Here is a 27,314-nt window from a genome sequence, read left to right as displayed (position 1 = left end):
AACCATTTAAAATTAGGTAAATCGCCAGAGCCAGATGGTCTATCAGCCAAATATTATGAAAATAACTACAAGACTTTCTGATACAACCGTTGAAAGATGTAATGAATAAAATATTGAACAGAGGGAAAATTCCAGATTCATGGAAAGAGGCATTTATAAAATTACTTCCAAACAAGACACAGATTTGCTTTCAGTAAAAAATAGGCCTATTTCTCTGCTCAACAATGATTATAAATTATTTGCTAATATTATGGTGAATTGTTGTTTAAAAAGTTAATTCATCAGGATCAAGTTGGCTTTCTTCCTGGCCGACAGCTGAAGGACAACATAAGGAATATAATTGATATAATGGAATATCTGGAGGTCAGGAATGAAAAGCAGGCTGCTTTGATGTTTGTGGAGGCAGAGAAGGCCTTTGACAACGTGTCTTGGAAAAAATCTATGGAAATAGTGAATTTTGGAGAAACATTTTAAGAGGAATTGATGCAATTTATACAGATCAGCAGGCAATGCTGATAGTGAATAATGTAGCATCAGAAAAGTGTAAAATTACAAAAGAGACAGGACAGGGTTGCCCCTTGTTGTCATTATTGTTTATTTTAGTATTAGAGACCCTGGTGAGGAACATAAGATTTAATGAAGAAATACAGTGGTACCCCGCAAGACGAACGCCTCGCAAGACGGAAAACCCGCTAGACGAAAGGGTTTTCCGTTTTGGAGGCGCTTCGCAAAACGAATTTCCCTATGGGCTTGCTTCGCAAGACGAAAGCCCATAGGGAAATCTCCGGGACAGCGGAGAAGCGCAGCGCGTCTTCCCCACTGTCCTTGGACCTCCTCCCGCCGCCCGGCATCGGAGCTTCGTTCTGATGCCGGGCGGCGGGGCGGGAACGCCTTCTCCCGCCGCCCGGCATCGGAATGAAGCTCCGATGCCGGGCGGCAGGGCGGGAACGCCTTCTCCCGCCGCCCGGCATCGGAACAAAGCTCCGATGCCGGGCGGCGGGGCGGGGACACCTTCTCCCGCCGCCCAGCTTCGGATGGCTTTCCTGAAGACTTGGGGTGGGAGGAGGGTTTGCCTTCCCACCGCCAACATTCAGAATGCTGTTCTGAATGTTGGCGGTGGGGAGGAAAAACCCTCCTCCCACGCAAGCCCCGGGAACAGAGGGAAAGCGCCGCGCGCCTTCCCCTCTGTTCCCGTACCTGTCCTGAAGGCTTGCGGTGGGGAGAAAAGCCCTTCTCCGCACCGCCAGCCTGGCAAGCGGTTTCCCTAGGAACGCATTAATTGATTTTCAATGCATTCCTATGGGAAACCGTGCTTCGCAAGACGAAAAACTCGCAAGAAGAAAAAACTTGCGGAACGAATTAATTTCGTCTTGCGAGGCACCACTGTAAAAGGTAGAACAGTTGGGTGCAAAGTGTATAAATTGAGAGCATTTGCAGACGACCTTGTAATAACAGTGGAAAAACCGTTGGTAAGTATACGAAGGGTATTAGATAAAATATTTGAGTTTGGACAGGTAGCAGGATTCAAGATAAATAAAAATAAAACAAAAGTACTGGTGAAAAATATGACAGAACAAAATAAAAATAAACTACAACTAGCAACACAATTGACAATTAAAAAAGGTGAAGTATCTGAGGGTATGGTTAACTGCTAAGAATATAAACATTTTAAAGGATAATTATGTAACAACGTGGAATGAGACAAAGAAAAATGTGGAGATCTGGGGAAAGATGAATCTATCACTTTGGGAAAGAATTTCAGTTATGAAAATGAATGTATTGCCAAGAATGTTGTTTATATTTCATTTTTTAAAAAAATATTCAAAATTATAACAAGACATATTATCCAAAAACATATCATCCTTGTTTCCTCCCATTTTTCCTCCCCTCCCCACAATCTCCCCCCACCCCCGACTTCCCCAGTTCCAGTCTTTGGTTTCTCTAAAAATGCATTTTTCTGCATGTGACAAAGTTGTATAGATCACCAAACTATTTAGCTGATCATTATCAATAAAAGGTTTGGGAATGTTTATTCAAAACCTGCCAAAGAGTCCAGTTCGCTTTGTTGCGTCTTCAGATACTTTGTAAATGGTTCCCATTCATCCTTAAAGTCACAGTTATCCTTGTCCCGTAGCTTATATGTCAATTTTGCCAATTCTGCATAGTCCGTCAATTTTTGTTGCCATGATTCTTTAGTTGGGATTTCTTCAGTCTTCCATCCTTGTGCTACCAGAACTCTTGTGGCCGTTGTTGCATACATGAAGATGTTTTTCAACTTTTTTGGCAGGTCTTTCCCTACAATCCCCAACAAAAATGCCTCGGGTTTTTGAACATTTTCTTCAATTCGTTGTAAATCATTTCCCAAACTTTTTAAATTACCTTACAAGAATGTTGTTTATATTTCAAACAATACCCATGGTCAGCAGAGAGGGACACTTCAAACAATGGCAAAAATATATTTCCAAATTTATCTGGCAGGGCAAGAAACCAAGGATTAAATATAAACTATTAACAGATACCAAAGAAAGAGGTGGCTTCTCTCTGCTGGATTTGAAATTATATTATGAGGCATCATGTCTCTGCTGGCTACGGGAGTGGATAATGTTAAAAAGTACAGACAACTTAGACCTTGAGGGTCATGGTAATAGATTTGGTTGGCATGCACATTTATGGTATAAGAAGACCAAAGTGCAAAATGATTTTTGAATCATTTGGTAAGAAAAGCAATTTATGGAGTATGGGAAAAATATAAAAACCTGTTAGAACAGAAAACACCATGGTGGCTTTCATCAGTGAAAGCTATCTCTCTAAAAAAGACTACTGTGAAATGTGAATGGGCAACCTATAGAGAGTTATTCATAGAAGTAGAACAACTGAAATTGAAAAGTTTTGAAGACCTAAGAAAGTTGGTTACAGATTGGTTGCAATAGCATCAATTAAATGATGTGTTTAAAATAGATAAGAAAAATGGATTTAGTACAGAAATTTCAAGGTTTGAAGAAGACTTATTGGAAAATAATGTGAAGTTACTTTCTAAAATGTATAAATTGTTGCTAGAGTGGCATACAAAAGATGAAGAAGTCAAATTGTAGCAGGTGTTTAATCAGTAATGATTAAACACAATATATTGGGCATAATATTCAATTTTCATCTTGGAAAAAACTGGAGGGAGGACTTGAAATTTGCAGCGTTCTGTGCGTTGAAGGAAAATTATATGAAAATGATGTATTGGTGGTATTTAACACCTGTAAGAGTAGCAAAAATATATAGAACTGCTTTAAATGTTTGCTGGAAATCATCATCAGCATTTTAAATTTGTATACCATCTTTCTATCTTATAATACTCAAGGCAGTTTACAAACTGAAGAAACAAAAAATGTACATCTTATAATCTAATGCAATACAAAAATGAGATAATAAAACATAACTTTAAAATAAGCAACCTACAACAAAAAAGTAACATTCAGCAATCATTAAAGGTACCCCTGCCCGTACGGGCCAGTCTTGACAGACTCTAGGGTTGTGCGCCCATCTCACTCAAGAGGCCGGGGGCCAGCGCTGTCCGGAGACACTTCCGGGTCACGTGGCCAGCGTGACAAAGCTGCATCTGGCGAGCCAGAGCCGCACACGGAAACGCCGTTTACCTTCCCGCCAGTAAGCGGTCCCTATTTATCTACTTGCACCCGGGGGTGCTTTCGAACTGCTAGGTTGGCAGGCGCTGGGACCGAACTACGGGAGCGCACCCCGCTGCGGGGATTCGAACCGCCGACCTTTCGATCGGCAAGCCCTAGGCGCTGAGGCTTTTACCCACAGCGCCACCTGCGTCCCTCAACAATCATTAGAACAGTATAAAATAATAGTATCAGCATATAAAAGTTAAACAGAAATTCAGTCTTAACAGTTACAATAAATAATTTCTCAACTATAATAAATAAAACGGCAAGCCACAGTACATAAAATAATACAATGGAAATTGAAAAGCAGAGACTAGAGGGTGGAGCAAGGCAGGTGGAAGGAGGCTTTGCCTGGCGCAGTCTCTCCCCTCACAGGTCTCCCTCCAGGAACAGCTCCTCACGAGGAGTCCTAGGGCCAGAGAGGGAGCAAGTCAGGTGGAAGAAGTCCTTGAGTCAGGGAATCCTCCATGATGAGATGAGATATTTGTTTGAATTTAAATTTGTTATGTAAAATTTGCTTAAAAAAAAAATTTTTTTTTAAAGACTCCAACCAGTAATCATGGGAAAATATGGTGTGATCTTTTAGAGTGCAGTGGTACCTCGGGTTAACTACTTACCGTATTTTTCGCTCCATAGGGCGCACCAGACCATAGGGCGCACCTAGTTTTTAGGGGGGGAATCAAGAAAATTGATGTGAGGATCCATCCGTTTTGCAGCACAAGAGCCTGAGGGGTAGGCAACTTATATACCTTTCTGCAAAGCACAGCTCAGCCCCTCGGCACTCCCCTTCTAATGCATATTTATCGAAGCTCAACCAATAGGAATTGGCATTCGCCTTGTTCGGTTTCAAGCTGCCTATTCCACTAGGTGGTGCTGTTGGCCTATTAAGCTGCTTGACCTATTTACTATTTCCAGTAAGTACCCCTGAGCCACCTGTTCTTGGAAATGTACCGAAGCGAGTCCTGTGGTTTAGCAGTTTCTCACTAAGAGTTATATCTGGAGCCTGGTGGTCAGCAAACATTCTGCTACTTGCCTTTGTCAGGGGTCGTTTCTCAGAAATTGCTTAACCTCAACTGGCAAACTTCCTGCAGGTGCAAGCTACCCTAACCACATCCTTGCAACCTAGCTGCCTATGCAAAAGGTGGCAAAGTGGCAAACAGGAGAAAGAGAAATAGTCTTTAGCTTTCTAAAATGGCTTTATGTTTTTAGCTTCTAGATGGCTCTATAATATGGCTTCAGAGGTTCTTATAAAAATGGCTCTGGTCTGGCTCTCCATTGGTCATCCTGACCTTCACCCCTTCACTATGATTCTATGCTTCCCCTGTGGCTGTTTCAAAGTTTTTAAAAAAGTAAGAAAGTAGGGAGATCCCATCGTGCCTATTCCATGTCTGCTTTCCCGGCTGCCTTCGCTGCCTCCCCCTGCAAAAAAGGGGCCGCTTATTCTCCAGGAACCCCCGCCCCCAGCAGGCAGGGGCGACGTGTTTTGCCGCGTCCCTCGTCTCCCCCCCCATACATCACCTTCTGGGTTCCCTCGCTCCCTCCCCCGCCGTTTCTGCGGTGGGTGCTGGCGGGTCTTTCTGCCGTTCCTTGGAAGAGCAATCCCCCCCACGGCGGCGAGGGAGAGGGGCGGTGGGGGGGCGCGTCAGGCGGAAGGGAAGCGGCCTCACCGCCTTTAAGTGGCATTGCTTGTCATCTGAGCAAGCTCCTGTGTGCACAGGCGAGAGAGAGAGCGTGGCGCAGGGACACCAGCGGAGCGCCCGCTTCTTTTTTTCTCTTTTTTTCTTTTCTTTTTTTTTATAAAATATTTATTAAAGTTTTCAGTATTAATACAATAAAAAGAAAATCAAAAAGAAAAAAAGAAAAATATAACAAAAATACAAAACAGAAAATACTTTAAAAAAAAACACACAAAATTTCAATAGCTTATTTTTCATTAACTTATTTCCCAGACCTCCTCGTACCTCCCTTTTTTGTATCCCAATTCAATTGTTAGTTCAGCAAATCCTTATCAATGTTTTGACCTACTTCTAAACCTTTTTTCCATATTCTCTTAAAACATTACAGCTGAAAACCACTTAAATTCTATCCGACATCATTCTAACATTCATTAATTTTATAATATTTCTGTAGATAGTCTTTAAATTTCTTCCAATCTTCTTCCGCTGACTCTTCTCCCTGGTCTCGGATTCTGCCGGTCATTTCTGCCAGTCACATATAGTCTTATCACCTTCATCTGCCATTCTTCCAGAGTGGGTAGATCCTGTGTCTTCCAATACTTTGCGATGAGTATTCTTGCTGCTGTTGTGGCATACATAAAGAAAGTTCTACCCTTCTTTAACACCAATTGGCCGACCATGCCCAGGAGAAAGGCCTCTGGTTTCTTCAGGAAGGTATATTTAAATACCTTTTTCATTTCATTATATATCATTTCCCAGAAAGCCTTAATCCTTGGGCACGTCCACCAAAGGTGAAAGAATGTACCTTCATATTCTTTACATTTCCAACATTTATTATCGGGCAAATGATAAATTTTTGCAAGCTTGACTGGGGTCATGTACCACCTGTAAATCATTTTCATAATGTTTTCTCTTAAGGCATTACATGCCGTAAACTTCATACCTGTGGTCCATAACTGTTCCCAGTCAGCAAACATAATATTATGTCCAACATCTTGTGCCCATTTAATCATAGCAGATTTCACCGTTTCATCCTGTGTATTCTTCTTTCTGCCCGTCGCCGCCACCAGCAGGATTTACCCTCCTCTCCAGTGCGCTTTTTCGGCCGCGAAGCGGCAGAAGCCACCCTCTCACCCCACCTCTGGCGGCTTTCCTGCCTTTTTCGCCCGGGTCTCCCTCGCATTAGAGAGATACGCCTCAAGGCAGCGAAGAATAAGCAGCAGCACAAAGCAAGGCCCAAGCGCGAGGTGCTCTTCGGGGCACTGGTTTTCTGCCGCGCGCGCTCTTTTTCGGCGTTCCCTTTTTTGCTGCTTTTCTCTTTCCCCCGCTTGATGGCTGCCGCCGCCACCAAGCCCACAGAACTGATGGGCATCTACTTGAGCTACCAGGCGGTGATGCCGCACTTCGTCTGCATAGCCAAGGAGTTCCCTCAGCCCACCCGGCCGGCCAAGCTGCCTCGGGGCAAGCTGCGCAGACACCGCCAGTCGCGCTTCAAGCCACAGCTCTCCCGGCTTCAGCAAAAGGAACCCAAAGCCTTTGGAGCGCAGCCCGAGTTCCCGCTGCGCTCCAAAGGCTTCAGGCGGCTATCCCTGAAGCCTGGAGAGTGAGAGGGGTCGGTGTGCACCAGGCTTCAGCAAAAACAACCTGTAGCCTCTGGAGCCTCTCTCTGCGCTTTGGAGGCTTCGCGTTGCTTTCGCTGAAGCCAAGAAGCCTGCATTCGCTCCAAAGACGCACAAACATTTCCCCTTAATTTTTGGAGGGGGAAAAGTGCGTCCTATAGAGCAAAAAATACGGTAATTCGTTCCGGAGGTCTGTTCTTAACCTGAAGCACCACTTTAGCTAATGGGGTCTCCCGCTGCCGCCGTGCCGCCGGAGCACGATTTCTGTTCTCATCCTGAAGCAAAGTTCTTAACCCGAGGTAATATTTCTGGGTTAGCGGGCTCTGTAACCTGAAGCGTCTGTAACCTGAAGCATATTTAACCCAAGGTACCACTGTAATCACGGGACGCGGGTGGCGCTGTGGGTAAAAGCCTCAGCGCCTAGGGCTTGCCAATCGAAAGGTCGGCGGTTCGAATCCCCGCGGCAGGGTGCGCTCCCGCTGCTCGGTCCCAGCGCCTGCCAACCTAGCAGTTTGAAAGCACCCCCGGGTGCAAGTAGATAAATAGGGACCGCTTACTAGCGGGAAGGTAAACGGCGTTCCGTGTGCTGCGCTGGCTCGCCAGATGCAGCTTTGTCACGCTGGCCACGTGACCCAGAAGTGTCTCCGGACAGCGCTGGCCCCCGGCCTATAGAGTGAGATGGGCGCACAACCCCAGAGTCTGTCAAGACTGGCCCGTATGGGCAGGGGTACCTTTACCTTTACCTTACCACTGTAATCAAATGAAACTTTAACACATGGCATGATGAAAGTCTGCAATTTCATCAGGGTAAGGTATTTGTTGTTTATGGTTGTAACCACTGCTTTCTTTAAAATTATCTTTTCTACCATGAAAATAAATAAAAGCAGTTTTTTAAAAAGGAGGTAGGGAAATCATATGTACTATTGCATTAATCTGCTTGCATGTGTTGAGTGTTATTTGGAGACTGTAACTCCCAGTAATTTCACACTATCTATGGGTTTCTGTTTGTTCAGCACAGACGATTGCAGGTGAGATGGAGTAAAAGACTTCCTAGGAAATTCCCTTCGACTGCTTCTGTATTGTTTCAAATGTGACTTCACTTAACAGATAAGGACAAATCATATTTATAACTGATGAATCACACCACAGTCAGCTCATTAATCTCAACCCCAACAAACCCTGCGCTTAGCATGAGCAGCTGCTTTCTTCCCATTTCATAGGTGGAAAGAACTGATAATGGGAAGGAAGAAGGGAGATAGACCCTTTCCCTCAACCTTTGGGGATCTGGGGGGCTTCATTCCACCCCTTAGTCCTGCTCCTGAAAGCTTGGCAGATGTGGAGTTTTTGCTCACACATGGCCATCACATAAAAATTAATCTACTTTTAAAATGGTATTGCAGTCCTAAAAAGGCTCAGGAAAGCAATTCCTGTAGTATTTGGCATCTTAGCGAGCCCAATGCCACTCTGCCAACTGTCTCACTCCCAGCTAACTAATCTGGAAAGCTGCCCTGTCATCTCTGCAAGGACTTCAGTGTCCCTTGAATTAGCAATTCAGCATTTCTGGAAGGGGGAATAATATACTTCTGTATATTGGCATAACAAGCATGCATAAGAATTATTAGACAGAAAAAGCATGCACAAGAAAGTATTACTCATTTATGATGAGAATGGGATTTATTTATTTTGAACTTTGCTGGGTTCCTCCTTGGCAGCCAGCGCGATTATTTCAGCAGGGCTAGAACTCAGGACCGGCTGCCTTGAGGGACATCTAAGAGCAGTTGGGCAGGGAAAGGTCTCCCTTGGGAGGTGGGGGACTCTCCTTCCTTGGAGGTTTCTCAGCAGAGATCGGAGGGCCATCTGCCATGGATGCTTTAGCTGAGATTCCTGCAGTGCTGGGGGTTGGACTAGATGACCCTGGGATCCCCTCCTATCTCTCCACTCCTGAATACTAGGAGGAGCTTCCTTGCCTCCTGCAAAGCCCTTTCCCCTGCAAGCTCTTCCTCTGGTTTCTGGCCAAGGGAGGGAGATGCTCAGAGTCCAGCCAAGAGCCTCCCCCCCAAAAGGATATCTGGGCATTGGCGGAGCCAGGGGGGGCAGCTGCCCCCCTAAATGCATAAGAAATAATAAGAATCTGAGGTTCTGCCAAGGGAGAGAGGGCTGAGCTGGAGGGACTCGGCTTGGCAAGGGTTAAAGGGAACCGAGCTGCCTTCCTAGAGAGGACAGGAAGCAAGGGGGGGTCAGGTCCTCCAGAGCCAAAGCCCCTCCCTCCCCAGTCCTTTCCTGCAAGGGAGGGGGGTGTTGCTTTGTGTCTCTGCTGCAAGGGCTGCCTCGCTCTCCCCTCCTGGGATCTGGTGAGTCTCCTCTCTCTCCCCCCAGAAGGTGCAGTGGGGAGACGGGGGTGGGGTCCCAGGGCTGCAGCAGGGGAGGGGGCCTGGGGGGCCTGATCTGCTCCTGCAAGGGGGGGGACCCCAAGTCAGGGAGGAGAGGGTCCTGCCAGGGAGGGGCCAGGTCTGCCACGCTCTCCTTCCTGCGGATCAGAGGATCCCAAACTCCTTTAGCCCTCCGCCCCCCCCCCCGTTTCAGAAAAAATCTCCCTTCTTTAAAGAAAGGACTCCCTGGGACTTTAACTCTGTGTGACATTGCTCAGCCTCATTGCACAACAGAGGAAACATCTGCAAATGGTTTTCCAAAGCTGGACGAGGAGGTGGACTAGCCCCCCCCCCCCAAAAAAAACCCCCCACAGGGAGGGAGGAAATTAAGGTGGGAGAGAAAGGCCAGGAATAAAGAGAGGGATCCCAGCCCAGAGTCTGGCTGCTGCATTGGAGACCAGTTTCCCAGTGTCTCCCAGGGCAGCTCCCCACGGAGGCCACTGCAGCAATCCCCTCGCACCCAGAGCAGGGCATCCCAGGACCACATCCTCTCTCTCCCAAAGGGATTGTTGCTGGAAAACCAGCCGGAAATGGGCGCTGCTACTCCCTGAGCCTCCAGGGACCTTGGCATCAATGGCTGTGGGGGGGTTAAGCTATCTAACAGAATACTAATACTAAATTACCCGCCTAAATTTCAAGGGAGGTGTCTTTGGCCTCATCCACTTGGCCCTCAGGGGGTTGACGAGATACATTCCTGGCCCTCAGAGCAAAGAAAAAGGGACCCCACCCCAGGAGTCTGTCTGGAGAGCGGCAGAGAGTCCAAGTGCAAGAAAAGGAGACAGGAGCAGGGGAGTGGGGGTGGGGGGAGAACAACTCCTGAGGACCCCCAGGTGAGGACCCCCACTAGAGCCAAACATCCATTTTTCACGAGGCACCAATGACTCCCTTGTCAGTCAGTTCTGACTTCATGCATTGACTGGAAGGATGGAGAAACCAGGCTGATTCATCTTCCAGAAATCCCTTTAGTTGCCTCCACATTTTGCATTGCAATCTTCCTTCTAGGAGAGCTAGAGGCTGCTTCTTCCTATTCCTATTCCTCCTCCTCCTCCTTTTTCTCCTGTACTACTTCTGCTGTGTGTGACACAGGTCAGCGTCATTGCACAACAGAGGAAACATGTATGAATGGCTGCTCCCAAATCTCTTCCTTTATTTCTCTTCTTTCTTTCTGCTTCTACTGCCCCCTTATTGGCAGAGGAGAGCTGGGTATGTTTAGTTGGAGAAGAGGAGACAGAGAGGAGATAGGAGAGCCATGTCACCTGGGCGTAGGATTCCAACCCATGGCTTCAAGCTACAAAAAAGGAGATTCGAACTCAACACTCCTAGTCATTTTTCACGAGGCACCAGTGACTCCCTTGTCAATCAGTTCTGACTTCATGCATTGACTGGAAGGAAGGAGCAACCAGGCTGAGTCCCCTCGCATTAATCTTTTCGCTTGCCTCCACATTTCCACAATCTCCCTTCTAAAGGCCTACATCTCCTCCTCCTCCTCCTCCTCCTCCTCCTCCTCCTTTTTAGAAAGATAGCTCAGAGTCTGGGCTGTGGTGCAGTCCTACCCTGGTTCCCAGCAAGACTCACCCTTGCTTGCTCAGGGAAACTTTTTCTTCTCCTGATATTGTACAACTTTTGTAACAGAACAATGTATTTGCTTTGTAGGATTTCCTAGAGCTTTTCATTAAGACGGACAGAACTTGGCAGAAGACCAAAGGGTTCCTTTTGATCTCTCAGAGGCTTCCTGAGAGCACAGATGGATGAGCACGACTCAGCTGGCCCTGAAGCAGAAAGAGGCCATGCCATCCAAACTGGGAGCAGTGGGGGATTCTGGGAAAACTCTGTGCACAAGATCCTGGGTGAGGAGGACCCCCTCCGCTCAGAGGTGCAGAGCCAGCAGTTCTGCTGCCAGGAGGCTAAAGGCCCCCGAGAGGTTTGCGGCCGACTCTACCACCTTGACCATCAGTGGCTGAAGCCGGAAAGGCACACGAAAGCTGAGATGCTGGACCTGGTGATCTTGGAGCAGTTCCTGGCTGTCCTTCCACTGGAGATGGAGAGCTGGGTGAGGGAATGCGGAGCAGAGACCAGTTCCCAGGCGGTGGCCCTGGCCGAAGGTTTCCTCCTGAGTCAGGCAGAGGAGAGAAAGCAGGTGAGAAGAGACTTTCCTCTGGATACTCCCAAGGGGCTCCAAACAGGATGGAGAACATCCCATAATGACCTACTGATGGTCCATCCTTTTTTCTGGGGAGGCATCCATGGAATGAGATCTAACACTCTTAAAGTTTTTTTCTTTTTCATTCTCTTTGTAATATTTCTCACCTTTCTCTGTTTTGAATCCTTGTTGGTCTTTCAGGAAAATGATCATTTTGCAGAAATGAACATGGATTCCTGTGAGACAGAGAGGCCTCCGTTGGACACCAGAGAGAGGCTATTGGGTAAGGAGGAAGGTGGGTTTTCTCCTTTTGGTCTCCTTTTGTTGGTTTCCCAACTAATCTGTGGGTTCTTTTCATCTCGTTTTTTTTGGGGGGGTGACTGTTGGAGCCATGGGTCTAGAACAGGGGAGACATATTTCTGCACGACAAGCATATGAAACAAATGTCCAACTGCACTCAGTAGGTAAGGCTTCTCAAAGCCCATCTGTTGTTAGAGATGTCCTGTTTCCCTTGTGAGAGAAGCAGGCACTCCTGGCATCCTGATTACCTTTTTTCTCTTGCAGGTGACAGAATGATGCCGGCAAGACCTCCTGATCCATCTTTTCATGGGGGCAGAAGTGAAGCAGCGGCTGTGGAACCAGATCAGGTCAGGGGAAGCTGCCTTGTGGGGTCAGAGGCCGAGGGATGGAGCAATGTCATGGACTGGTTGGGCACAGAGGAGTGGTGGGAGGAAGCAGCCGGGGAACCAGGAAGGGAAAACGTCTCAGAGCCCAAGGAGTGGAGGTGGAGGAAGGATGAGCGGTCAGAGGGAGAAACCTGGGAAGAGGAGGTGTCAGAATCTGAAGGGGTAACAGGGCTTAGTGAGCTGGGAGACTCTGTGGCAGAATGCAGTGCAGAATCAGAGCCAGAAGAGGAAGGAGGCGAGTGGGAGGAGGGAGGTCGAGAGGCAGAGGTGAGTCAGGAGAAGGAGGAGCTACCGGTGGCTCCTTCTTCTTCTGCCAGAAGCCACCCTCCCTGATTGTCTCTCAGAACCAGGAGACGTCTGACAATGGAGGAGCAAAGGCAGGCTGCACACTGGCGCACTGCTCAATCGCTTGCAAGAAACCCCAGAGAGGAGGGGAGTTAGAAAGCCTTCACTCTCAGCAACTGATTTTAGGAAGACCCTGACATGGAATTCGACTCAATATTGATCCAGAGCAGAACTCCAATATATAGTTAGCAGATTGGCACTGCCCATAAGAAATCCAGTTGCAGCAGACTTTACTTACATAACATAATAAGTCTAAACCTTAACACTCAGCATACTTTGTACAGAACACCAGAAGCAAGAGAGAGAGAAAGAGAAACCCAGGCTCCTTCTGGCCTCTTATTATAGTCAGCCTGACCTTGACAGAAGAGATAAGAGAACCACTTTAACCCAGCTGTACTCAGCTTCTCTGAAGGAATAACCCAAACACCAGGAACCTTCTGCTTATTTCTCTTATGCAGACAAGCTTCCAGAACCCTCTTGAATTAATCAGAATAGGAAAGAGATCAATGCTTTCTGCACTAATAAATGCAGACTGACAATCCCCCCATTTATTAGGTGCAGGAAGTATTGATATGCAAAACACCTCTAGAAAAACATTGCATGTACACTTTCCTTCTACAAGAATAAATCCTAGCCTTTGGTTGGTAGACCAAAGACAAAAACAGTCTGACCAGATGCTTCTGTGCGCAGGAGAACAACATCCTGACTCCTAAAAAACCAACTCACGTTTTTCAAATGTAGTCCCTCACATTATAAAACAAAACAGTACCTATGAAACCTGACACAGTTAAGGAAAAAACACAACTCACTCATCAAAACAGCTATCTTATAAACCTTACCTTACCTTATCTTAAACTCCACTCAAATACATAAACCAAGACCTGAAAACATCACTTCATAGCAAACCTCTCCAACAGAATACTCAACAGAGCACCTCTTTACCAGGGCACTTCAACAAACTGCACTATATAATCTCACTTTTCACACAATAAAGAAACTTCCACCTAGACAACTAGTCCATTAATTGAGTGACAGTGCAAACTGACAGACCCTCAGGGAATGAGCTGCTGTTCTTATGAGGCCTGAAACTCAGCCAAGTCTGTGAATATCGTGTTCTTGCTAAGAAAGAGTTAACTCCAGCTGTGAACTGTGGGATTTCCTGCCCAGATAACTCTGTGACACGAGGCTTCTGAATGTCGCCAGTAGGATTCATCTGTAGTTGCAGTTTTCATAGAATCAAAGAGTTGAAAGGGACCCCAAGGGTCATCAAGTCCAATCCCCTGCATTGCAAGAGTCTCAGCTAGATCATCCAAGACAGATGGCCAGCCAAACTAGGCTTATTTTATTTCTAGAGTGATCATCGAATGCTAAAATAGGCTTCTAAGCAGTGGACAGACGATAACAAATAGTGGCCAGGATTCACCTAGCCAGCCCTCTCTGCTGCAAAATGGGGCCTGCCCCCCATTCCTCCCCCTCTCCATGCCCCCATGAACCCCTTTAATTTGGCTTTAGAGCATTGGAAGGGAACCTCTCCAGAACAACTCACGAGGAGAGGGGAAAGTGGATCCTTCCATCTGGGAAACTTGGATGCTTGCGTAGGCAGAATGACTTGAAAAACAACAGGTGGAGTACTACCTATTTGCACAAAGACCAATACCCATAATTAAAACGCAGAATTAAATAATTCCATTAAAGCGTTAAAATAAGCATCCATATTTAAAATGTGCAGCAAAGCAATCCTATTGAAACAACACCGCAATTTACAGGAAGGAAACAACAGAGCATTGTGTAGCATATCATATTTCTGCTGTCTCAGAGGAGGACATTTCCCTTTTTCTTTTAGGGTCCAGTGTGCTTTGAAGATGTCGCTGTTCGTTTCACGGACGAGGAGTGGGCGTTGCTGGATCCTGACCAGAGAGCTCTGCATAACGACGTCATGGAGGAGAACCGTGGGATCGTGGCCTCTCTTAGTAAGGCTCCCTGTGGAATCATAATATCTCTTTTTAAATTCAAAACAGCTGTCTGTGATGAACCTCATATATTTTCACAGAATTCAACAGCGCCCCATACAGTACCTGGGATTACAATATTCCCACAAAAAACCTTGAAGAGTAAATTACTGTTTTTTCTGCGAATGATCTTCCTCCAGTTGCAGCTTCTTAAACAAGGATCAGGCTGGTCTGAACTATCGAGGCCATTTTAACTGCAAACTTCAGAGTTGTTAGGGAAGTTGAAGTAGCTTCTGTCAGGTTTTCTGTTTTTGTTTTTGCTCCTGTCAGTCTTTGGTTGTCCAAAGAGAAGACTGATGTTGGAAACGGAAGGGATTCCATAACCTTTGCTCTCCACCAACCCAAGAGTGGGTTGCCTGACAAAGGTGTTTGGCTGTTTTTAAATGTGAACTGCTGCGTTAGGGACGCGGGTGGCGCTGTGGGTTAAACCAGGGAGCCTAGGACTTGCCAATCAGAAGGTTGGCAGTTCGAATCCCCACAATGGGGTGAGCTCCCATTGTTCGGTCCCAGCTCCTGCCAACCTAGCAGTTCGAAAGCACGTCAAAGTGCAAGTAGATAAATAGGTACCGCTCTGGCGGGAAGGTAAATGGTGTTTCCGTGTGCTGTTCTGGTTCGCCAGAAGCGACTTACTCATGCTGGCCACATGACCTGGAAGCTGTACGTGACATTTTTCCACCCTCGCCGAATCAAGCAGTTGGTCCCTTACCTTTCCCGCCCCGACCTGGCCACAGTGATCTATGCGACGGTCACCTTCAGGCTTGACTATTACAGATAGGTAGCCGTGTTGGTCTGCCATAGTCAAAACAGGAAAAAGACCTATGGATTCTTATCTCATTATACATGACAAAGCCATTTTTCACCTTCTCACCCCTTGCTTTTTCCTGTAAGACCTATTGCAGTCGTTAAGAGTCGTCAACAGGCTCATCACAGCTATCTGCCAATCACCCATTCCCACCACCCTTCTGAGTAATACCCCTCCCCACATTCTCACTATATAGAAGGATCTGGCAACTTCTGTTTCAGTGTATCTGAAGAAGTGTGCATGCACACGAAAGCTCATACCAAGAACTAACTTAGTTGGTCTTTAAGGTGCTACTGGAAGGATTTTTTTTTTGTTTAGGTTTGACTATTGTAATTCGCTTTACGTGGGGCTGCCCTTGAAGCTGTCCCAGAAACTCCAGCGGGTGCAGAATGCTGAAGCGAGGCTCCTCACGGGGTCTCTGCCATGGGAGCATATTCACCCAGTGCTTTTCCAGCTGCACTGGCTCCCGGTGGAGTACAAGGTCAGATTTAAGGTGCTGGTTTTGACCTTTAAAGCCCTTCACGGCCTAGGACCCTCGTAAATATGGGACCGCCTCTCCCGGTATGCCTCACGGAGGAACTTAAGGTCTAGAAATAGCCACACCCTAGTGGTCTGGGCCCTAAGGAAGTTAGATTGGCTTCAACCAGAGCCAGGGCCTTTTTAACACTGGCTCCGGCCTGGTGGAACGCTCTGTCTCATAAGACCAGGGCCTTGCAGGATCTGATTTCTTTCCACAGGGCCTGTAAGACAGAGTTGTTCCACCTGGCCTTTGGCTTGGAGCCAATTTGATTCCCTCACCCTCTTTCTTTTTCCTTTCTCCTCCTGTGATGAGGCTGCATTTTAATATTTTAACGTTTCAATATTTTAATGTTGTATTCAATCTTGTTTTTAAGTTGTATTCATTCAACTTGTTTTTATTTTTGCTTCTTAGCCACCCTGAGCCCGGCCTTGGCTGGGGAGTGCAGGGTATAAATAAAAATTATTATTATTATTATTACGCCGGTTCCCTCGGCCAATAAAGCGAGATGAGTGCTGCAACCCCAGAGTCAGTCACAACTGGACCTAATGGTCAGGGGTCCCTTTACCTTACTGCGTTTTCAGGGTGTGGATTCAACATCCTTTTTGACCAGTTTTAACAAGTATTCTACATTAATTCCTCCCTGAGGCTCTAATCCATTTCTCTTTATTGCAGATAGTGATGTACTGGAAATCAAGAACAAGAGTGATCAGGACAAAATCCTCACAATGGAGAAGCTGTATAAATATCTTGAAAGTGGAAAAAGTTCCAATTCCAATTCCCATCAAGGAAAACTCATTAGGAAGAAACCCTATCAGTGTGTGGAATGTGGAAAGAGCTTCAGGAAGAGCTCCTCTCTCACTTCCCATCAAAGAATTCATACAGGGGAGAAGCCCTATCAGTGCATGGAATGTGGAAAGACCTTCAATCAGAGAGCCCATCTCACTACCCATCAAAGAATTCATACAGGGGAGAAACCCTATCAGTGTGTGGAATGTGGAAAGAGCTTCAGTCAGAGCTCTGATCTCACTTCTCATCAAAGAATTCATACAGGGGAGAAGCCCTATCAGTGCATGGAATGTGGACAGAGCTTCAGGAAGAGCTCCTCTCTCACTTCCCATCAGAGAATTCATACAGGGGAGAAGCCCTATCAGTGTGGGGAATGTGGAAAGAGCTTTAGTCAGAGTGGCCGTCTCACTTGCCATCAAATAATTCATACAACAGAGAAACCATATCAGTGCTTGGAATGTGGAAAGAGCTTCACTACGATCTCCTCTCTGAGTTCCCATCAGAAAATTCATACAGGAGAGAAACCCTATCAGTGTGTGGAATGTGGAAAGAGCTTCAGTACGAGCTCTGATCTCACTAAGCATCAGAGAATTCATACAGGGGAGAAACCCTATCTGTGTGTGGAATGTGGAAAGAGCTTCATTGATAGCTCCTCACTCACTTCTCATCAAAGAATTCATACTGGGGAGAAACCTTATCAGTGTGTGGAATGTGGAAAGAGCTTCACTCATAGCTCCCATCTCACTTCCCATCAAAGAATTCATACGGGTGAGAAACCCTATCATTGTGTGGAATGTGGAAAGAGCTTCAGTAAGAGATCCGATCTCACTAAGCATAAGAGAATTCACAGAGGGGAGAAACCCTATCAGTGTGGGGAATGCGGGAAGAGCTTCATTCAGGGCTCCCATCTCACTTCCCATCAAAGAGTTCATACAGGGGAGAAACCATATAATTGTTTGGAATGTGGGAAGAGCTTCGCTCAGGGCTCCCATCTCACTTCTCACCAAAGAATTCATACAGGGGAGAAACCCTATCAGTGCATGGAGTGTGGGAAGAACTTCAGGAAGAGCTCTGATCTCAGGTCCCATGAAAGAATTCATACAGGGGAGAAGCCTTATCAGTGCATGGAGTGTGGAAAGAGTTTCAGACAAAAGGCCAATCTCACTACCCATCAAATGGTTCATACAGGGGAGAAACCATATCAGTGTGCGGAATGTGGAAAAAGCTTCAGTATGAACTCCTCTCTCACTTCCCATCAAAGAATTCATACAGGGGAGAAACCCTACCAGTGTGTAGAATGTGGAAAGAGCTTCAGGGACAGCTGTCAACTCAGTTCCCATCAAAGAATTCATACAGGGGAGAAACCCTATCAGTGTGTGGAATGTGGAAAGAGATTCCTTCGGAGCACTGATCTCACTTCCCATCAAAGAATTCATACAGGGGAGAAACCCTATCCATGTGTGGCATGTGGGAAGAGCTTCAGGGACAGCTCCTCTCTTAATTCCCATCAAAGAATTCACACAGGGGAGAAACCCTATCCATGTGTGGAATGTGGGAAGAGCTTCAGGGACAGCTCTCAACTCAGTTCCCATCAAAGAACTCATACAGGAGAGAAACCCTATCAGTGCATGGAATGTGGGAAGAGTTTCAGGAAGAGGTCCTCTCTAACTTCCCATCAAAGAATTCATACAGGGGAGAAACCCTATCAGTGTGTGGAATGTGGAAAGAGCTTCAGTGCCACCTCCCATCTCACTTCCCATCACAGAATTCATACAGGGGAGAAACCCTATCAGTGCATGGAATGTGGAAAGAGCTTTAGTCAGAACTCCAATCTCACTTCCCACCAAAGAATTCATACAGGGGACAAACCCTATCAGTGCGTGGAATGTGGAAAGAGCTTCAGGGACAGCTTTGATCTCATTTGCCATCAAAGAATTCATACGAAGGATGAAAAAGCTTTCATTGTACAGCTTTCAGCGCTAGGGGAAAACACACCTTTTGAACCTGGCCTTTGGCTGATTGACATGTAATGTCCTTTAAAAATGTGATAGGGAGGTGGGGATTACATGTTGGGGGGGTGTTTTTTGTTTTCATATTGTTATTTTATCTTGTAGGCATCCTGAGACCTGTGGAATAGGAGCCAAATCTTAGAGGGTGAGGGGTCTTTGCCCCCCCCAGTAAAATATTTGAGGGGGGCACCCCGCAGTTGATAGGCATTGGCATTCAAATAGCATGCACACACCACAGCATGTGACTATTATGTGAGGTGGTGCTCACTAAACTTCTATATTTTATTCAAGTTGGTACCCCTGGTATAGGGAAGTATCGAAATTAAATAAATGCATAAATAAAATAAGACCATCTTGGTTGCCCTCATTTGCACATTCTTCTGTTTGTCAATATTCTTCTTATTATCATTTTTAATTCTAGCTTAATCCACACACAGGGACGCGGGTGGCGCTGTGGGTAAAAGCCTCAGCGCCTAGGGCTTGCCAATCGAAAGGTCGGCGGTTCGAATCCCCGCGGCAGGGTGCGCTCCCGTTGTTCGGTCCCAGCGCCTGCCAACCTAGCAGTTCGAAAGCACCCCCGGGTGCAAGTAGATAAATAGGGACCGCTTACTGGTGGGAAGGTAAACGGCGTTTCCGTGTGCGGCTCTGGCTCGCCAGAGTAGCTTCGTCACGCTGGCCATGTGACCCGGAAGTGTCTGCGGACAGCGCTGGCCCCCGGCCTCTTGAGTGAGATGGGCGCACAACCCTAGAGTCTGTCAAGACTGGCCAGTACGGGCAGGGGTACCTTTACCTTTTTTAATCCACACACAGCCATAGATGCCAAGGTCATGAGGCCACCAACTGATGTGCCTTTCAAGGAGTGTTAGACAAATTCCCGGAGGAGGAGGAGAGGCCTCTGCTCTGGCTCCACAGGGAGAGGCAGCCAAGCTTCTGAAAAACAGTTGCTGGAAACCGCAGGAAGGGAGAAGAGGGCTCCTGTGCTCGCATCCTGCTTGGGGTTTTCCTGTTGGGGCACCTGATCAACCACTGTAAGAACAGGAGGCCAGGCTAGATGGGCCCTTGGTTTTAGCAGCAGCCGGGCAATAGTCCTTTCTGGGCTCCTGAAAGGGTGCAGGAGGGATCCAGGTGAGCCCAGCGCTTTCTCCAGCGGCCATCTGAAGATTTCACGGTGGTTCACAACATAAACATACAGGTTAAAATGGGTCGGCAAGTTTTACCTCGCCTGGGCCGGTTCATTCCTGCGGAGATCGCTCCGTGGGCCGGATTGTGTCTGCACAGACGGTTTCCGGTGCCGTGGAAGCGAGTCCCCCCTCCACACTGTGCCGATTTAGCACAGTGCATGGGGACTCGCTGAGCAGGCAACTCGATTCGGCTGGCGGCTCGTGGGCCATTTAAACTACCCCCGTGGGCTGCTTGCGGCCCATGGGCCACTGGTTGCCGACCCCTGGGTTAAAAGCTTCCTCAAAAACAAGTAAAAGTAGAGAAAGCTCTCCTCCCCATCTTTTGGATGTAATTCTTAACCCAAGGTACTATTTCTGGGTTAGCGGAGTCTGTAACCTGAAGCGTCTGTAACCCGAGGTACCACTGTATTTAGACCCTCAATTGGAGTAACTTGGGGGGCATCACCGGAATCAATTATGCTACAGGTACCATTAGGCATGCAGTTTTCAAGTAAATGTATAGAGTATATTTTTCTTGGGTTTGACAATTAGTCTACAGAGGCATGAAGTCCTTGTTGCTTTACTTTATATTCACTTGCTAAGTACTGAAGTATTAAGTACTGTACATTTCCGTGTATAAGACTAGGTTTTTTTTACTTCAAAATAAGGTTAAAAATCTGGGGGTGTCTAATAATGATAATGATGATGATAATAATAATAATAATAATAATAATAATAATAATAATAATAATAATAATAATTTATTATTTATACCCCGCCCATCTGGCTGGGCCTCCCCAGCCACTCTGGGCGGCTTCCATAGAAACCAAAAATACACTAAAATATCACGCGTTAAAACCTTCCCTGAACAGGGCTGCCTTAAGATGTCTTCTGAATGTCAGGTAGTTGTTTATCGCTTTGACATCTTGTGGGAGGGCGTTCCACAGGGTGGCCGCCACTACCGAGAAAGCCCTCTGCCTGGTTCCCTGTAGCTTTGCTTCTCGCAATGAGGGAACCGCCAGAAGGCCCTCGGCGCTGGACCTCAGTGTCCGGGCAGAACGATGGGGGTGGAGACGCTCCTTCAGGTATACTGGACCAAGGCCATTTAGGGCTTTAAAGGTCAGCACCAACACTTTGAATTGTGCTCGGAAATGTACTGGGAGCCAATGTAGGTCTTTCAAGACCGGTGTTATATGGTCTCGGCGGCCGCCCCCAGTCACCAGTCTAGCTGCCGCATTCTGGATTAGTTGTAGTTTCCGAGTCACCTTCAAAGGTAGCCCCACGTAGAGCACATTGCAGTAGTCTAAGCGGGAGATAACCAGAGCATGCACCACTCTGGCGAGACAGTCTGCAGGCAGATAGGGTCTCAGCCTACGTACCAGATGGAGCTGGTAAACAGCTGCCCTGGACACAGATTTGACCTGTGCCTCCATGGACAGCTGTGAGTCCAAAATGACTCCCAGGCTGCGCACCTGGTCCTTCAGGGGCACAGTTACCCCATTCAGGACCAGGGAATCCTCCACACCTGCCCGCGTCCTGTCCCCCCAAAACAGTACTTCTGTCTTGTCAGGATTCAACCTCAATCTCTTAGCTGCCATCCATCCTTATACATGTCTTATACATGGATAGTGCATATGCCCAGTTTCTAAATTTGGGGTCCCCCAAAGTAGGGGGTGTCTTATACATGGGCGCGTCTTATACACGGAAAAATATGGTACTTTGTGGACTTCAGCGTCAGGTCAATGAAGACAAGGTGCAGCTGCTGTACAGGGTGACATGAACTAGCACAAGGTGGTTCTATCAGTAGGCAGATAGGCTTGACGCTGCTCTATCTCTTTGCAGAGGATGCAATCCTAGGTTAGAAGTGAGTAGTTGCAAAGTAGCTTTCTGACACATTTGAGTAAGACCCATTTGCATAACTCCTGCTATTTCCATAAAAGATATTTTTACTAGAGGCTTATGTGAATTGCTGAAACAGGCACACGGCCTAAAACGTAAATACTGTTTAGGGAAGCTTTTAATATCTGAAGGACTATTGTATTTTAATATTTTGTTGGAAGCTGCCCAGAGTGGCTGGGGAAACCCAGCCAGATGGGCGGAGTATAAATAATGAGTTGTTGTTGTTGTTGTTGTTGTTGTTGTTGTTATGTTAAAGCTATGGTTTTCCCAGTAGTGATGTATGGAAGTGAGAGCTGGACCATAAAGAAGGCTGTTTGCCGAAGAATTGATGCTTTTGAATTCTGGTGCTGGAGGAGACTCTTGAGAGTCCCATGGACTGCAAGAAGATCAAACCTCTCCATTCTGAAGGAAATCAGCCCTGAGTGCTCACTGGAAGGACAGATCGTGAAGCTGAGGCTCCAATACTTTGGCCACCTCATGAGAAGAGAAGACTCCCTGGAAAAGACCCTGATGTTGGGAAAGATGGAGGGCGCAAGGAGAAGGGGACGACGGAGGACGAGATGGTGGGACAGTGTTCTTGAAGCTACGAACATGAGCTTGACCAAACTGTGGGAGGCAGTGGAAGACAGGAGTGCCTGGCGTGCTCTGGTCTAGGGGGTCACGAAAAGGCGGACACGACTAAACGACTAAACAACATTATTATTATTATTATTATTACACATATATGTATATATTGCCATTTCAGGGCAATTTCCTGTTTGCTTTGAGCCTTAATTCAAATCTCTGAATAGTTATTCTAAAATTCAGTTTACGTTGCTAGACATCATGTGAGAGAAGTTTTTCAAAACTAAAATTAATCAAGAGTTATCTTAGGTCCACTATGAGTCAAGCTCAGCTCTCTGGCTTAGCCATCTTGTCAGCTGGAAACAAAGTAGCAAAAGGAAATGATTTTGATGACGTGATTTCAAAATTTGCAGAGAACAAAGTGGGGGGGGGATGTTTTGAGTGCTTTTGCTCACAATGTTAAGTAAATAAACTTAACTTTAATAATTTAGGCAGAACAGCCCCCCCCCCTTGAGGGAGTGCTATGAACAGGCGAAGGGGGGAATTGCAACTGCCAGAAAAGGAGCTCAGCTCCGTTTGCAGGAGAAGCGTGGGGAACCCCCCCCCCTCTAAGAGAACAGGGAAAGTGTCAATTCTAAGCGGATACAATGTATCTGGTCTTGGCCCAATGTTAGCCTATGTGAGAACTCTAGGGGAAGGAAAGCAGGAGGCGTCCCCCCAAAAAGCATCTCTGGAAGTGTGCAGTGTGCGCTAGAGAGAAAAACGCAGCGGTCAGATCTGGGCACACTGGGCTTTGCAAGGGTTAAAGGGAAGTGAGCTGCCTTCCTAGAGAGGACAGGAAGCAAGGGGGGGCCAGGTCCTCCAGAGCCAAGGCCCCTCCCTCCCCAGTCCTTTCCTGCAAGGAAGGGGGGGGGGTGTTGCTTTGGTGTATCTCCTGCAAGGGCTGCCTCGCTCTCCCCTCCTGGGATCTGGTGAGTCTCCTCCCCCCCCCCCCAGAGGGTGCAGTGGGGAGACGGGGGGGGCAGGGCTGCAGCAGGGGAGGAGGCCTGGGGGGCCTGATCTGCTCCTGCAGGGGGGGGGGACCCCAAGTCAGGGAGGAGGAGAGGGTCCTGCCAGGGAGGGGCCAGGTCTGCCTCGCTCTCCTTCCTGGAGATCAGAGGATCCCAAACTCATTTGGCCTTCTGCCTCCCCCCCTTTCAGAAAAAAAAAACTGACTCCCCCGAAATCCTTTACACAAAGGAGTCCCTAGGACTTTAACTCAGTGTCATTGCACAACAGAGGAAACGTGCAAATGGTTTTCCAAAGCTGGACGAGGAGGTGGACTAGCCCCCCCCCCAAAAAAAAGGTGGGAGAGAAAGGAGAGGAGTAAAGAGAGGGATCCCAGCCCAGAGTCTGGCTGCTGCATTGCGGACCAGCTGTCCAGTCGTCTCCAAGGGCAACTCCCAGGACCAGATTTAGGTTTGATGAGGCCCTAAGCTCCTGAAGGTAGTGGGGCCCTTTATATGTCCAGCTGTCCTTTGTCAACAACAAATAGTCTCTGGGTTTTTGTTGTTGTTGAATATATGCTATATGGTTATTTATGGACCTAACAGTTATTTGCACCTGTTGCCATGCTACCAGTACTTGCAGAATGTAGACATCCTATATATAGAAATGAGCAAACCAGTGATATTTTAGGAAGCAGGCTAGCAGGCGGGGCCCATGACTTACATCATAGCAGCCTACACAACACAAAACACTGTTGCTGTATGTAGGTTTTATTTTATCCAGGTTTTTCTCCCTTTAATTTTTTGGGGACCCCCCAAGAGAGTGCGACCCTAAGCTAAATTTTTTTTTAGCTTATAAATAAATCTGGCCCTGGCAGCTCCCCACGGAGGCCACTGCAGCAATCCCCTCGCACCCAGAGCAGGGCATCCCAGGACCACATCCTCTCTGCCCCAAAGGGATTGTTGCTGGCAAAGCAGCCGGAAATGGGCGCTGCTACTCACTGAGCCTCCAGGGACCTTGGCATCAATGCCTGTGTGTGTGTTGAGCTATCTAAGAGAATAATCATAATAAATTGGCTGCCTAAATTTCAAGGGACATGTCCCTGGACCCTGTCCACTTGGCCCTCAGGGGGTTGGCCAGATACATTCCTGGCCCTCAGAGCAAAGAAAAAGGGACCCCACCCCAGGAGTCTGTCTTGAGAGCGGCAGAGAGTCCAAGTGCAAGAAAAGGAGACAGAAGCAGGGGAGTGGGGGTGGGGGGAGCAACTCCTGAGGACCCCCAGGTGAGGACCCCCACTAGAGCCAAGCATCCATTTTTCACGAGGCACCAATGACTCCCTTGTCAGTCGATTCTGACTTCATGCATTGACTGGAAGGCAGGAGCAACCAGGCTGATTCATCTCCCAGAAATCTCTTCGGTTGCTTCCACATTTTGCATTGCAATCTTCCTTCTAGGAGGGCTAGAGGCTGCTTCCTCCTCCTCCTTCTTTTTAGAAAGATAGCTGGGCTGTGGTGCAGTCCTACCCTGGTTCCCAGCAAGACTCATCCATGCTTGCTCAGGGAATCTTTTTTTTCTCCCGATATTGTACAGCTTTTGTAACAGAACAATGTATTTGCTTTGTAGGATTTGCTAGAGCTTTTCATTACGACAGACAGAATTTGGCAGAAGACCAAAGGGTTCCTTCCGATCTCTCAGAGGCTTCCTGAGAGCACAGATGGATGAGCGAGACTCAGCTGGCCCTGGAGCAGGAAGAGGCCATGCCATCCAAACTGGGATCAGTGGGGGGTTCTGGGAAAACTCTGTGCAGAAGATCCTGGGTGAGGAGGACACCCTCCGCTCAGAGGGGCAGAGCCAGCAGTTCAGGAGGTTCTGCTCCCAGGAGGCCAAAGGACCCCGAGAGGTTTGCAGCCGACTCTACCACCTTTGTCGTCAGTGGCTGAAGCCAGAAAGGCACACGAAAGCTGAGATGCTGGACCTGGTGATCTTGGAGCAGTTCCTGGCTGTCCTTCCACCAGAGATGGAGAGCTGGGTGAGGGACTGTGGAGCGGAGACCAGTTCCCAGGCGGTGGCGCTGGCCGAAGGTTTCCTCCTGAGTCAGGCAGAGGAGAGAAAGCAGGCAGAGCAGCAGGTGAGAGAGACTTTCCTCTGGATACTCCCAAGGGGCTCCAAAAAGGATGGAGAATATCCCAAAATGTTCTACTGATGGCCCATTCTTTTTCTGGGAAGGCACCCATGGAATGAGATCTCACACCCTGAATGTTTTTGTCTTTGTCATTCTCTTTCTAATATTTCTCCCCATTCTCTGTTTTGAATCCTTGTTGCTCTTTCAGAAAAGGGATCATTTTGCAGAAATGGACCTGGATTCCTGTGAGGCAGAGAGGCCTCCGTTGGACACCAGAGAGAGGCCGCTGGGTAAGGAGGAAGGTGGTTTTTCTCCATTTGATCTCATTCTGTTGGTTTTCCAACTCCTGTGTGAATCCTTTTCATCTTTTGTTGGGTGATAGTTGGGGCCAAGAGCCCAGAGGAGGGGAAATATATATTTCTTTTTTATAAATGATTTTTATTTGTTTTGCATATAATCACATTACATAACATCGTATCCTCTTGTATTATCTCTTTGGCTCAACTGAGCCTAACAACTTCCCTTCCTCCCGCCTGATGGTTTAAAAAATTAAACTTTCCATGTTTACATTTTGCTTCGTTTCCTATCCTTGTTATATCATTACCTAAAATATTATATTACTCAACCTGAATAGGTAGCAATTTCACCTTACAAATCTTCAGATAACCCTGCTAATGATGTTAATTGCTTACGGTTGTCGTTCAAATATAATACAAATTTGTTCTAGTCCTTTTGGAATACTTGGTCTCGCTGATTCCGGATTCTTCCCCCCCAGTTTCGCCAGTTCTGCAAAGTCCATCATTTTCATCTGCCACCCTTCTTTTGTTGGTAACTCCTGGTGTTTCCATCTTTGGGCTAACAAAATTCTTGCCACAATTGTTGCATATAAGAACAATTTTTTATCTTGCCTCGGTATCTCTCTACCCACTATACTTCATAAAAAAGCTTCTGGTTTTTTTAACAAAGGTGTCTTTAAACATTTTCTTTGACTCATTATGTATCATTTCCCAGAAAGCTTTTACCTCTTTACATATCCACCACATATGGTAAAAAGTACCTTCCTTTTCCTTACATTTCCAGCATTCATTTTTTGTTCTATACATTTTGGCCAGTTTAACTGGTGTTAAATACCACCTGTACATCATTTTCATAACATTTTCTTTAAGCGTACTGCATGCTATGAAGTTAATACTTTCATTCCATAACCTCTCCCAATCTTCTAACTGTATATTATGTCCAATATCTTTAGCCCATTGTATCATTAATGATTTTACCTCCTCATCTTTAGTATGCCATTCCAATAATAATTTATACATTTTTGACAATATTTTTGTCTTATCATTCAATAAATCTATCTCAAATCTAGATTTTTTTTTCAAAACCATTTTTCTTTTTATCCTCTTTAAACCCTTCATTTATCTGATGATAATGCAACCAATCCCTCAATAATTCTTTTGTTTCCTCAAACGTTTTTAATTTTAACTGGTTTCCTTCCTCCACCACTAAATCTCTGTAGGTGGCTCATTTTTCTTCCATATTTATTTTTTTTAACTGCAGTTGCTTCCAATGGTGAAAGCCACCATGGAGTTTTACATTCTAATAGACTTTATATCTATTCCACACCTCATAAATTGTCTTTCTTATAATGTGGTTCAGGAATTCTTTATGCATTTTTACCTTCTCATACAATAAATAGCATGCCATCCAAATCTGTTATCATATCCTTCCAGATCTAACTTGCTGTTTTTGTTAAGGGATTGGATTTTGTTAAAGAATAGAGATCTGTTAGTTCAGGAAATATTTTTCTTCACAACTGACATCTGAAATGCACCCAAACATCCAAATGCACTCAGCAGGCGAGACTTTCTCAAAGGCCCCTGTGTAGTT

General features: G+C 46.6%; 3 protein-coding genes across 11 annotated transcripts in view; 2 read left to right on the top strand and 1 right to left on the bottom strand.

Annotated features, from left to right (window-relative positions):
- The window catches only part of LOC114595218 (zinc finger protein 75D-like), a 437,997-nt gene extending 418,924 nt beyond the window's left edge, over positions 1 to 19,073 (top strand). For 7 of the 9 annotated variants that reach the window (XM_077927847.1, XM_077927846.1, XM_077927848.1 and 4 more), the window contains exons 5-6: positions 14,413 to 14,539; positions 16,573 to 19,073. In XM_077927847.1, the coding sequence (XP_077783973.1) occupies positions 14,413 to 14,539; positions 16,573 to 18,716 (2,271 nt within the window). In that variant the 3' untranslated portion in view covers positions 18,717 to 19,073. Of the gene's footprint in view, positions 1 to 11,051; positions 11,536 to 11,739; positions 11,822 to 11,864; positions 12,003 to 12,102; positions 12,186 to 14,412; positions 14,540 to 16,572 lie in introns of those variants that run through there. The other 2 variants (XM_077927849.1, XM_077927854.1) reach the window with 2 other exon arrangements.
- LOC114595223 (uncharacterized) overlaps positions 1 to 27,314 on the bottom strand; it is a 646,585-nt gene that overhangs the window by 56,106 nt on the left and 563,165 nt on the right. The gene's annotated exons all lie outside the window — the stretch shown is intronic.
- LOC144327580 (uncharacterized) overlaps positions 23,236 to 27,314 on the top strand; it is a 290,636-nt gene continuing 286,557 nt past the window's right edge. The window contains exon 1 of the mRNA XM_077927830.1: positions 23,236 to 23,289. The gene's annotated coding sequence lies outside the window, so the exon portion shown is untranslated. The remainder of the gene's footprint in view (positions 23,290 to 27,314) is intronic.

Source organism: Podarcis muralis, chromosome 4, assembly GCF_964188315.1.
Source record: "Podarcis muralis chromosome 4, rPodMur119.hap1.1, whole genome shotgun sequence".
Classification (NCBI taxonomy): domain Eukaryota; kingdom Metazoa; phylum Chordata; class Lepidosauria; order Squamata; family Lacertidae; genus Podarcis; species Podarcis muralis.
Note: the sequence above shows the minus strand (reverse complement) of the source record. Positions and strands in the feature narration are given on the sequence as shown.